We start from the raw sequence: 12,561 nt of genomic DNA, 5'->3' as shown, positions 1-12,561 counted from the left end.
GGACGACCAGGTCAGGGGTCCAGGGAGGGAAGTGCACAGAGTCCTGGTCAGAGAGACCGACAAGGCCTCCTGGCCCCTTGTTCCCGGGAAGCTGAGACTTGAGCCCAGGGCAAGGAGGCACTCTTAGGGGGCTTTAGCAAAGGGCTGATACGCAGCAGTAGTCAAGGAGGGGACTTCTCTTCTAAATTTGGGGTGAGCGTTTCTGATGGGCAAGGAAAAGCCTGAAATTAAAGCACAATTTTGGGAAGAAAAAAGTCCTAAAAATGTCTTTCTCTTAGTTTCATGACTTAAGAACTTAGACTCAAACATAAAGGGAGTCTTGGCGGCGCCCGGACTGCTCGGGGCTGGGAGGCTCGTGAGCGCTGAGAACCACAGCGGGTGTCAGGCGGGCCCACGGGCTGTCGTGGAGATGACTCCCTCCAAGTCCTGAGCGAGCACAGGTGTGACGGGAGTCCCCCCTCCCAAACCCCATCCACATGGCCGCTTGCTCTAGCAAAACACACCACAGGAGGCGTTTGTGTTCTCTTCCACCAAACTCAGAGCTAGCATGGTGGGACCCTGGGCTGCGGCACCGACCAGCAGGGATAGAAGGGTCTAGATTCCCTGTCACTGCCTTGTCGTCAGGCTGGAAGCTGCTCGTGGCCCAGCCCTTCCCCAGAGCAAGGATGGTCTCCTGGAACCACTTAGAGAGTAGCCGTCATAACACGTAGATAAAGTCGTCGTGCTGAGTTGTTGGCGTGGTCCAACTCACTTGTCGTCCGAGAAATGTGTGAGGGCACAGCGTGGTCTGAATGTGTGTGTCCCCCAGAGGCACATGGTGGAACCCCAACACCCAGCATGATGGCGTTAAGAGGTGGGACCTTTGGGGGGGTGACGGGGTCACGAGGGTAGAGCTCTCAGGAATGGGAGCTTATAAAGGAGACCCCATGGAGCTCCTTCACCCCTTCCCGGTGAGGACACCTCGAGAACCAGGGGAGGGCCCTCATCTGACCACGTTGGTGACCTGACCTTGGACCTACAGCCTCCAGGCTGGAAGAAATCAATCTGTGCATTCTACAAGCCTCGGGTCCGTGGTATTGTGCATAGCAGTCCGGCTGAGACAGTAAAGACCATGGTCACGGTCCTGGCTTCGAGAGCAAGAGGAGCGCTTTCCACACTGCCAAGCCCCCTGGGGAGTCAACACCCATGAGGAGCACGGGGTAAGGCAGAGAAACAGATGCCTCCCCCAAGGGTCAATGAGCTGGGAGCAGCGAGCTCCCCGGAGGGCACAGAGACACCAGGGCAACGGTTGGCTTGTCCTACCTCGGGTCACCTCTGCCCCTGAGCAGGAGGGTGCCCCAGCCCTGGCAGCGTGCCTGGCCACAAACAGGGTCACACAAGCTTTGGCACTCCTCCCACTGAAAAGGGAGGTCTGTGTCCCCTGCCCTTGAACTTGGGGAGCTCATGACCGCTTCCCCAGTAGGGACCCGTGGAAATGCTACCGTGTGACTTCTGAGGCTCAAAGGCCAGGCAGCCTCCCTCTGGTCCTCGGGGACGCTCGCTCTGGGGGAGGAGGTCCACAACCCCGACCCCGCCGGGCCAGAGGGGGAGGCCACGCTGGGCGCTCAGATCAACACCCCACTGAGCGCCTGCACAAACCCCTGTGTCTGCTGCCGGCCAGCAGGACGTCCAGCCTGTGGATCTGACCTCAACCAAGTGAGACCCCTGCCAGTGACAACCACCTCATTGGGCCCTTCCTAAACTCCCGTATCCCAAAATCAAGGGCAAAATAAGATGGTGGTTGTCGTCCGCCATTCGATTTTGGGTAATGCGGAGCTGCTGCTGAACGACTAGGTGGAGTCATTCTGAGCACATGTAAGCAGAGACTTGGGTCCCCAGAGCTCCATCCCCAACTCCTCCATCAGTGGTTGGGGCTCAGGGCCGGCCCAGGCTTTGGGCGGGGACAGGAGCTGGGGGAGGGAGTTCTAGGCGATGGTGCCTGATACCTACTGGGTGCTTGTTACAGGGATGGAGGGATGGAGACGTGGACAGGCAGGGCCTCTCTCTGCCCTCAGAGACCTCTCAATGTCAGCAGGAGCCTCTGAAATCCCCACAAAGGCCTGAGCTGCCGCTTTACATTCAAACCAAGCTCCTTGACCCATAAACCAGCTTCATCCTCTTTGCTCTTGCCGGGAGCAAACATCCCCATGGAGCCTCTGTCTGCAGTCCCCTTGCCCCCCCAACCTCACTCCCATTGCCCACGTCACTACTCCTCTCCGTCGGTCCCCAGGTGCTGTCACCTCAGGGAAGCCCTGCTTGATGCCTCCGACCAAGCCCAGGATCTTCAGAATTTTCCCTCCTAGAGCCCGGCTTCACTTCCAGAAGGGGCTTATCCTTATCTGTAATTGTCCCGAGTTCTCTGACCAGAGCTAACTAACACCCACGAGCCGCAAAGCGGGAGACCTAGTTTGGCTCCCTCTGTTCCAAGTGTCAGAAAAATCTGGGGCATGCAGAGCTAACAAGACCCAGTGGTGGGCCTGACATAAGGAGAGCTGAGCCCCTACGGGACACCTTCCTGATCGCGGCTGCCCCTTCTGCCTTGAGACCCATCCCAGCCATCAACATTTCGGCTAAATCTGCAGACGGGGAACCCGAGGCCCAGAGAGGTTAACTAACTTGCCTAAAGCCACACAGCTACAAGCAGAGGGGGCAGTCATTAGCACCCAGTCATGGCTGGGGGCGGGCTGGAGGGCTCCTTCCCACTGATTTTGGATTCTGCCCCATCCCCGGCAGAGGACAGGGAGACCTGGGTTCGAATCCCAGCTCTGCACTTGCTAGCCAGGCGGCCTCAGGTGATGCACACCCTCCGTCTCCCTGAGCCTCAGTTTCCATAAAACAGGGACACAAATGGCCCCCGTTTCTTCAGGCTGTTGCTAAAAATGAAATAAGCGACTGAATATGGATGGAACTCGCCCCCAGTGGTTCTACCAACGCCTGTTAGATCGGAACACAACAGCCTCCCTCTGTCCCGACAAAAAAGCCACTTTCCCAGACAAACCAGACAAGCCTGTTTTTTGAAAAACAAAAAAAAAACACATTTATTTCTGTCAACTGTTTGAGGACAGATGCTCTTCCCGACCCCAGTACGGCACGGATTTCCTACCCCCAAGTGAAACAAGGAAAAGAAGAAAAAGAACAACATGAACCGTGCTCACAAAGGACCAAGCCAATCTCATCTTCCTTTGGACAAAAAAAACCCTTTTGAACGTGCGCTGCCAACCCAGGATGAACGCCGCAGACCTCCTGGTGCCATGAGGGCAGGGACCTGCTCCACCGGCGGCTCGGTGGCAGCTGCCCACCTCCCGAGCACAGAGGGCCTCCCCGAAAGTGAGGCATCGGCCCCCAGTTCTACCTGGAACTCCCGCCGCACACCCCGGCCTCCCTCCCAGGCGTCCTCGTCGCTGGGGGAGCCCCTGCAGGGCACCAGGAAGGACACCTCGTCCCTGCCGGACTTGGACCTGCGCCCCCGCTCTGTGCCGCGATGAGACTTCACCCCTCAGGGTAGGAAGGAGCCGCTGCAGACTGCAGGCCCACGCCGTGGCCGGGCAACTGTTAAGGCAAATTTTCTCGCTTCTGTTCGGTCAAAGTCGGGCCTGAGCGTCTCACTGCCGAGCACCGTCCCTGTCGGACGGATGCCCAGCTTAGGCAACCCTGAATGGGGGGGCAGGTGAGGGACCCTGGAGCACGCTCAGGGGTGGGGGGGGGGTGGCCTGAGCCTGATACATGGAACAGACGTGTGTGCGGGTCAAGGCGACCCCCCGACGGGACGGTGGCCTCCTCCCCCAAGCAGGTGGGTGCAAAGGGACACCAGACGTCGGCCTGGCCCCCCGGCGATGCAGGCTGGTGGCGGCAGAGGCCAGGAAAAGGGTTCACCGCAGGAGACACTTCCTCTCTGCTGAGGTATGTGGCCTCGGCATCTAAATGATTTTTCCTTAGAACAAGCAAAAGCGGGAAAAGGAAGGGAGATGAAAGAAAGATGTTCCAGGAGCTTCAGGAGATAAGGCGTGGGGGGGGCACTCAGGAGGGGAGTGGGGAAGGGGAGGTGGGCTGCAGACAGGGGGGCGCGTGTCCTCTCACGGCGTCTCCTGTCCCTGGTGGGCTGGCGGGCTGGTGGCTGAGGCCGCAGTCCCCTCCCCCGGGGAGCAGGCGGGTGACATGGCAAGGGGCGGGGCGAGGGCGGGGGTTACTCCGTCTGCGCGTCGTAGTTGGCGCCCCCCGCCTTCTTGAGCTCGCTCTTAATGAAATCTTCCTCCAGCTCCTTCCGGTCGCTGATCACAAACTCTTTAGCAAAATTCTGCAAGAACAAAATAAAACACAGAGTTCCCGTGAAGAAGGGACAGGATGAAAGTGTAGCTCAGAAAACACACCACAAGGTCCTGGCGCCTAGAATACTAAGAAATGATCAAAATAAAAATTTGGTGGCAGCCTGGTTTGGCAAGAGGAAAAAGTCGTGACTGGAGATCAGGAAATGGGTGAAGCCGGGATACAGCATAGAGAGACAGTATGGGGGTCGGGTGGTGGGGGGGGCAGGTAGGGACAGGTCCTGAGCGGTAACTTGTGCCCATTTCCATGGTGTGAACACTCGCACCATGGCTGGCTGCAGTCACATCAGCCACTGATGAGCTGAACAGGAACAGCCACGGTCCACCCTTGGAGTGCAGAGACTTCAACCATAAATCCCGTGAGCCCGGCCCACGTGACATACTCAATAAATCTCTGTGGCATGAAGGCGAGCGGCAGGTGTCGTGGCTCATCCAAAAACACCGAGCCCAAAGAATCCCGGATCCCCAAGACTTCAGCAAATACGGAAAATTTCAGGACGGTGAAAGAGGAGAATACAAAGAAATTTGCCAAAATATGAGCAACAAATCAGAAGGTCAGAAAATCATCCCCAAAAAATCCACGAGGAAACAGCATAAACAATGACCACCGGTCCTTAAGTGCCTATGGGTACCAGGCACGGTCACACACTGGCAAACTTAATTCTTTTTTTATTTTATTTTTTAAAAAGATTTTATTTATTTATTTATTTGACGAGAGAGAGAGAGAGCACAAGCAGGGGGGACAGTAGGGAGAGAGAGGGGGAGAAGCAGACTTCCTGCCGAGCAGGGAGCCCGATGTGGGGCTCGATCCCAGGACCCCAGAATCGTGACCCGAGCCAAAGGCAGACACTCAACCATCTGAGCCACCCAGGCACCCCAGCAAACTTAATTCTTAAAACCCTTTAATATGATTCAGGAACTCGACCCCTAGAGAAGTACACAAGGGGAAAGAAAGCATACATCCCCACAGACACTTGTCCACGAATATTCGCAGCGGCATTATTTCTAACAGCCAAAATGTGGAAACCACCCAGATGTCTGTGGACAGAAAAGCGCTACAGGCTGTCTGGGTGGTGGAGTATTACTCAGCCGTAAAAAAGGAGTGAGGTGCTGACACAGATATCCTGGATGATCAAAACCATTGAGCCAGACATGAAAGACCAAGCATACTGTATGATTCCATTTATAGGAAACGTCCAGAAAAGGCAGATCCATGGAGACAGGAAGCAGATTTGTGGTTTGAGGGGAAATGGGGGGCAGTGAGTGCTAATGGGGATGGGGTTTCTTCTGGGGGGATGAAATGTTTGGGAACTAGAGAGGGATGGTGGCTGTACAACACTGTGAATGTACTAAATGCCAGTGAATCACAGAATTTTAAATGGCTAATTTTATGTTCTCTGAATGTCACTTCAATTAAAAAAAAAAAAAACTACCCCCAAAAAAGTCACCAAGCCTCCAAGAAGAATGAGTAAACCAAGAGAACACTCAAGGTCAAGTTTCACAGTATAAAGACAAACTGTCTGCCATGCCAAGCCATTAAGATACTAACAGAGAGGGGGAGGGGAAGGTTAATATTTATCAAGCAACCTATACGTGCCAGGTGCAGCCTCACACATCTTCTCACTTAATCCTCCCTCAGTATATTAGCTTTCTTTCTTTCTTTCTTTTTAAGATAAGACCCACAGGGTTGGGCTTGAAGAGATTGTGTAACTAGCCCAGAATGACTAAACAACCTTCTGACCCTCTCTATTCCCATCCTACCACCCTGTGTGGCTAAGCATCGGTGTCTGTCTTCAGCACAGTGACTGAACACAAGCTGGACGTATGGGCCAGGAAGGGGAACCGAGAACTGACATGTTTCTCAACCTGAGCCCCAGTGCCAGGGAGTGGGGGCGGAATGGGGGGGTGGGCAGAGAGAAGAGGAGGAGGAAGCCAACAGCTCAAGATGCCTCTAGCAGGAAGTGCAAAGTTCCCCTGCTGTGTGATATCTATATATGGCGACTAAAGAAATAGGAGCACTCCTGTTCACGTCTGTTAGCCATTAGGAGATTGAGATTAACAAGAGGTTTGATAAGGCACTAAGAAATCTACAGGGACACTGTACATGGAGCTATGCAGAGTCCAACTTAAATTCAGAAGCATACGGGAAAACAAATCACAGACAAAATAAGGAGCAATCCGGAATAAGGGAGTCTAGTAAAAATGTAACATAACAATAAACGTAAATGAGCAAAATTACCCCGCAAAATAGCCATGTCTCAGACTACCAAAAAACAGCCCCCCCAAACTCTATACTAGATACCACAGACATGATTTAAAAACCAGAAGATGAGGCAAAAAAGGATTATAGCAAAAAACAAAAACAAAAAAAACCACAAAGAGGCAACCTCACCTGCTCCCCCGATGGGAGAAGCATCTGCCTTCCAGGGAGCCAAAGGAGTGGGGGGGGGTGGAGCCATGTGGAGGAGGCCCCACCAAGCCTCACAGCCCACCCCCCCACAGGATGCTCAGCACCCCCAGAGGCTTCAAAGGTGCACTGACACTTCCCCTCAGGGTGTGGACAGAAATTCCCCAGAAGGTCTGAGTCAGCCTAAAACCCAAGTCACAACAGCCCCTCCCTTCCCCACCGTGGTTCCTTCCAGCAGTCCTCAGAATGGGCCTTCCACTTGGCACAGTGGACGCCAGTGCCCCCAGGCAGTGAGCTTCACTGTGACCTTTCAAAAAGAGGCAGAAACAGCAAAACTAGCTCTGTAGGCAGCTAGACCCTCAATCTGGGAACAACACACTGGACGGGAAGGAGCCTACATAAGGCTAGCTCATAGCAGAGGACCACAGAAAGCACATCTGAGCAAAGCACACCCACTGTCGCCTTTGCTCACACCTTTACCCTCAGCCACTGTCCCTAGCGCCCCTCCCCGTGTCACCAAACGCCTACAGGGCAGACACAGGGGACGCCGACAGCCGCAGGAGTCCTGACTCTGAAGCAGTGCTAACACAGGGAATGTTTCATTTTCTAGAAAAAAAGGGAAAAAAGAACCAGGTGACACCAATTTTCATAGAATTCTTATCTAAACTTTACAGATCCAGAATACTGCCATTTTAACATGGAGCCAATAGACTAAATCATTAATGGGATCTTCCATGTTCTTTACTGCGCAGGAACTTTTCGAAACCCCGCACACATTTTATACACATGGCACAAAGCAAGGCATGCAGGCCAGACCCAAGCGCTCAGGAGCCACGTGTGGCTGGTGACGGGGCGGGTCTAGAATGAACAGGAAAGAGTCTGAAAGAATAACGTGTTCCGTCAAGGAGAATCACGAATCATAAAATAGCTCAGCTGATAGGCGTGGAGGAGGGGGAGTTTTTGGAGGCCGGGAAACGTTCACTGTCTTGATCCAGAATTAAAAAAAAAAAAACAAAAAACCTTAAACTCGGATATTCACCCCCTCATTTGATTAAAAAGCAGAGAGGGGAAGCAATTCCTCCTGGGGCACACAGTGGCCTCATGGCAGGGGCCCCGGGGCAGGGGTCGGGGGGCAGGTTCTAGCCTGGTCTGTCCTGTCCTCTCCCTACCTCTGCTCCAGACTGCCCGTACCTCCCACCACAGCCAGTCATACCTCAAGGCCACCAAAGCCACATGTCAAATCCTTCAAAGCAAGAGAGGCCTGTCTGGAGGCACAGTCACCTGTGGTTCCAGAAAGATCTTCTCTGTTATATCTAGGAACACTCTGTCCCTGGCTCATAGCTTCCAGAAAGAGTCCCTCCCTCTTGTTTTTGAGACCCACCCATCTAAACCTGACTCCAGGATGGCCTCGAGACATGCAATAACCCAGTTCAGGACACATTTGTCCCTGTGACGTTCGTTTCTCAAGTACACGTATGTTCGTATTTCAAAGGTGTTACAGACATTGCTTCTGGTGGAAGCTTCTGATGCTCTGTTCCCAGGAAGGCGACTCTAGACAAGGACAGGTTAGAACCAGGCTCTGTACATAGTCCAGCATCTATCTGCAAGGCCGGTTTAGAAAGTACTTAAATATTTGCCTACCTTTGGTTTTAAACCATCTCACATTTTTTTTTTTTTTTAAGTAGGCTCCACACCCAGTGTGGAGCCCAGTGTGGGGCTTGAACTCACAACCCTGGGATCAATATCTGAGCTAAGATCAAGAGTTGGGCACTGAACTGACTGAGTCACTCAGGAGTCCCTAAACCATCTCCCTTTTAAATGGCTCCCAGAGGCCTGGGTTTAAACGCCAGCTTTAGTCCTGAAATGTGCTGGGCGTGGGCTTGGGGTTTGGTCCAAATACAAACAGGAACGGTTGTCCCCTTGCACCTCCAGCAGTTGGCTCCCCCCACCTCCCTGGGACTTACCACCCTTCCCTCCAACACACTCCACCACCCCTTGGGACTTACCACCCTTCCCTCCAACACACTCCACAACCCCCATACTCCACTCCCCCCCACTCAGCCTCCCTGTGTGCAAATGAGGACAACAAGACCTACATCCTGAGGCTGTCGGGAGGACCTGATGAGTGTGCGTAAGGCTTGAACACTCGATGAGGGTTCCCAAGAATGACGAGGTGATATTTTAAGTGATCCTGGGTTCCTCTTTGTTCCCAAGGCTATCAGGGGAATCTGAGATGGAAAGTTTCCTGAAATGCTCAAGAGCGAAGGTACAGGGAGTGGCTGGTTCCTCTTCTCTCACCCACAATGGTTTCTTCATCCCCACCATTTATTTTAATGAAGGAAAGTCCAGGCAATTCCTCAGAATAACCAAAGCAGAGACACGGACACTTCCTCGCTCTTGCAGAGAGAAGACGGCAAACCCAGCTGCAACCAAAAAGCTGGGCACCTCCAGCCACTGGGGTAGAAGTGTCGGGTCTGCTCCCCAGAACACTACGACTAACCTATGCAGAGAATGTGAGTGTAGAGAAAGGTCTGGGAAGACAAACTGATGTGGAGTTTTGGACAGGTAAATTCCTGATGTCAGCAATGCACACTTCTACAAACTCGGGTGAGGGAAGAAAGGTGACCTTCACTGTATCCAAAGAGAAGGAGAGCTAACGCCATTCATTCTTCCAACAAACACATGCTTGCGAAACACCTGTTGTATCCCAGACATCCTCCTAGGTCCTGAGAACACAAAAGTCTGGTGCTGAGGGCTCTCTTTGAGAGTCTGAGAGCAGAGGAAGAGAACCAGATGGGCCTCTAGAAACGTCCCATGGGAAGCAGTCAATGGTTCTGGGCCCTGGTCTCTTGCTCCGTGAAAGAAGAGGGCAAGACAACAGGTGGTCCTGGTACTTTCCCACCAGTCATCCATGGCTTCGAGTCTAAGCCTCCAGACAACATGGGACCAAATCCTACATTGGAAGCCAGAATCTGAGGGGCAGTGGGGGAAACTGGCACAGGAAAGTCAACTGTGGGATCGGAGACTGGCTTTCAACAGGATGGTGTGTGCTAGCTTCGGGTCCATCCCCAACCCCTGCACAGAAATGCGGGGAACAGAATCTCTCCTCCCCCGCGTGTGAGCTGGGGCAGGGAGTGGACGAGACACATGCTGGCCTCAACAATGTATCTTTTCCCCAAGTGGGTGAAGATTAATAAGCCAAAGACCTCAGTGTGCTGAAGGAAAGCAGTCAGTGCCCCCCTGCCTGCATCGTGCTAGGAGAAAGGAAACCTCCAAGGAACAAGTAAGTACCAGATGAAAATGCACAGAATCAAACCCGCCGGGCGTTCAGCTGCCAAGCCCTCCTGGGCCCCCCACACTTGCCCTCCTACGACCATTCTAAGGCACTTCAAAGGCCCAGGTTTTTAAAATCCTTCCAGCAAGGTATAATTTACTCAAAAAGAACAGGTTCTTGTAACAGGCATGAGTCATCCTAGAAAAGGGGAAAAAACAAACAGCAAAATGGCACGGTCTTGCGTTTGGCAGATTCGGGAACAAAGGCCCCTGCGTCACCCGTGCAGTTCACGAATGACACGACCCTACTTCACTAGGGAGAAAACAGAGGACAAGGGAGAGGCATTCGGTCACATTTCATGGGGGCACTGGGAATTCTGGTTGCATCTGGGCCAGTCAGAAGCCCTGACTCCCATATGCTGATGTCTGACTATAGCCACATCTAGATCAGAAATGGCAGGAACGTGGGAAACATGCTTTGGTCCTCCCGCACCCACAACAGACATCATCCTCAATCATGGCACTTTTCTCACGAGTCCAGACTCAGCATCAGAAGCCTTCTTAACCCACAACCCCTGCTACTGATCGACAGGCACAACTAAACCCAGGCTTACGTTCTCCATTTCCGCCTGGTCAGAACTGTGCTAGCCTTTCTTCTTGGCCACACCCACTTTGGGGAATTTTTCCCAGGAAATAATTCAACGGATTAGTATAATATACACTCACAGATGTTCATTGTCAGCAAACACCAGATTGTCTTCCCATTTCAACAAAACCTGAGTAAGTAGATAGTATCTGCATCGAACACTTCATATGCAGCAGGAATTTGATGCCACATTTTATTTAACTTTTACAATCCTATGAGTTAGATATTATCATTCCAAATTTTCAGAGGAGGGAGCTCAAGTTTAGGGAAGTGAAGTGGCCGGCAAGAGGTCTCGCCTGCTGAGTGGTGGGCTGGGCGTGGCCCCCACCGTGAAGCCTGTGCCAGGTCATTACCCAGAGCGGGCACACCCACCTACCACACTCCCTGAACAGAACAGTATTCAGACATTAAAATTATGAAAACCAAAAGCACATTCATGAATTCGCTATGAGAGGTGGGGGACTGTGGCTCGTCATCATTTCATTTCTTCATTTCGTCTGAACCATTTTTTAAAAAACCACAGCACCCTGGGGGCGAAAACAGGCGACCTGGGGCTGGTTCCAGAAGGGACTCTCCAAGGCAGTGTACCCAGGGACAGATACTTGCAAGAGAAGTACAGAAGTGAGGAGTGGCCCACGGAAGGGACGAGAAACAGGACAAAGTCGAAGGACACAAGCTGCAAAGAGCAGAGGCAGCTCCAGCCCAGCAAGATCGTGGGGTACACGCGTGTCCCCCATGAAGAGGAGGGGACTGGACTCAGTGCTCGGGGCTCCTTCGGAGCAGACCTGCCGGCACTCTAGCTAGGTCCCTGTGGCAGAGAAACCAAACCATACGCCGGTGACTGTGTCAGGAGGCCAGCTGCTGGTGGATGACCAGGCGGGGCCATGCCACCACCGGCTGGCCGTGGGCTGCGACCCTTCTGGGGACTAGCAAGGGGGTACCCAGGCCCCAGCCCGCTGGGTAGTGCTCTTGGCTTGTGCGAGTGGCTGCCATTTCTGCTCCAGGCCATCCTCCTCTCTCCCCTACGAACTGTAACTTCCTGGGAGCAGGAGCACAGACTGGGTCCCATGGCTCCCCACAAGGAAAGTGGCCTCTGATCCTCCACCAGCCGCTTCTGCCTTGGCTCAAGGACACATGCCTCCAAGCCTCAGCCTTCACATCTGAGTAGTGGGTGTAATGACAGCACCCACCTCACCCCGATACCCACACAGCCCTTCGCAGGCTGCCTGGGGCTTTGAGGTCCTTTGTGTCTTAAACACAGGACACAAGCCACAAAAAGCCCCCTTGCCTGAGCCCAGGCCTAGGTGAAATGCATGAGCACAGAAGGCCCTTTCTGGTTCAGAGAACGAGCTTGAAGAAACGCCCACATTCCTGGTGAAAACAAACAGCTCACACCCTCTGGAGAGCCTCGAAGCAGCCACAGCCAGTCCCCAGAGTATTGCGTCCCCAGAGTGCTGGGCAGCAGCGAGCACTCTGAAGGGAGGGCAGCGGCCCCATGAATCTCATGACACGGACAAGTGCGAGGTCCCCTGGCCGATCCAGGCGGCTCGCACCTCTGCTTGCTACAGGAACAGAAGCAGAAATTCCAGTCCACTCCCAAATCCCTCCCTGCGTGTAACCGGTTTCTAAAATTTAACACAATCCCAAGACCGGTTGTTGAACATTTGGGAATGATCTTCTTCTGTCCTAGGAATATGCAAAAAGTAAGACAGTCTGAGGCCTATGTGAACAGATTCGTTGCTCCTGTTTTCGTACTCCTCTAGGCAAGGGTGCTCTGTAAGCAGCCATGGTACCTGCCCTCGAGATTATCTTCTAGGGCCATTTACTTATAATTCATGGCAATCTATCATTCATGGGATCATAGAAGAAACACA

General features: G+C 53.1%; 1 protein-coding gene across 1 annotated transcript in view; it reads right to left on the bottom strand.

Annotated features, from left to right (window-relative positions):
- Positions 1-3,049: 3,049 nt before the first annotated feature.
- COTL1 (coactosin like F-actin binding protein 1) overlaps positions 3,050-12,561 on the bottom strand; it is a 38,465-nt gene continuing 28,953 nt past the window's right edge. The window contains exon 4 of the mRNA XM_045988622.1: positions 3,050-4,333. Coding sequence (XP_045844578.1) covers positions 4,223-4,333 — 111 coding nt within the window. The 3' untranslated portion in view covers positions 3,050-4,222. The remainder of the gene's footprint in view (positions 4,334-12,561) is intronic.

The sequence above is a fragment of the Meles meles genome, chromosome 19 (genome assembly GCF_922984935.1).
Source record: "Meles meles chromosome 19, mMelMel3.1 paternal haplotype, whole genome shotgun sequence".
Classification (NCBI taxonomy): domain Eukaryota; kingdom Metazoa; phylum Chordata; class Mammalia; order Carnivora; family Mustelidae; genus Meles; species Meles meles.
This window is presented reverse-complemented; position numbering and strand designations above follow the sequence as displayed.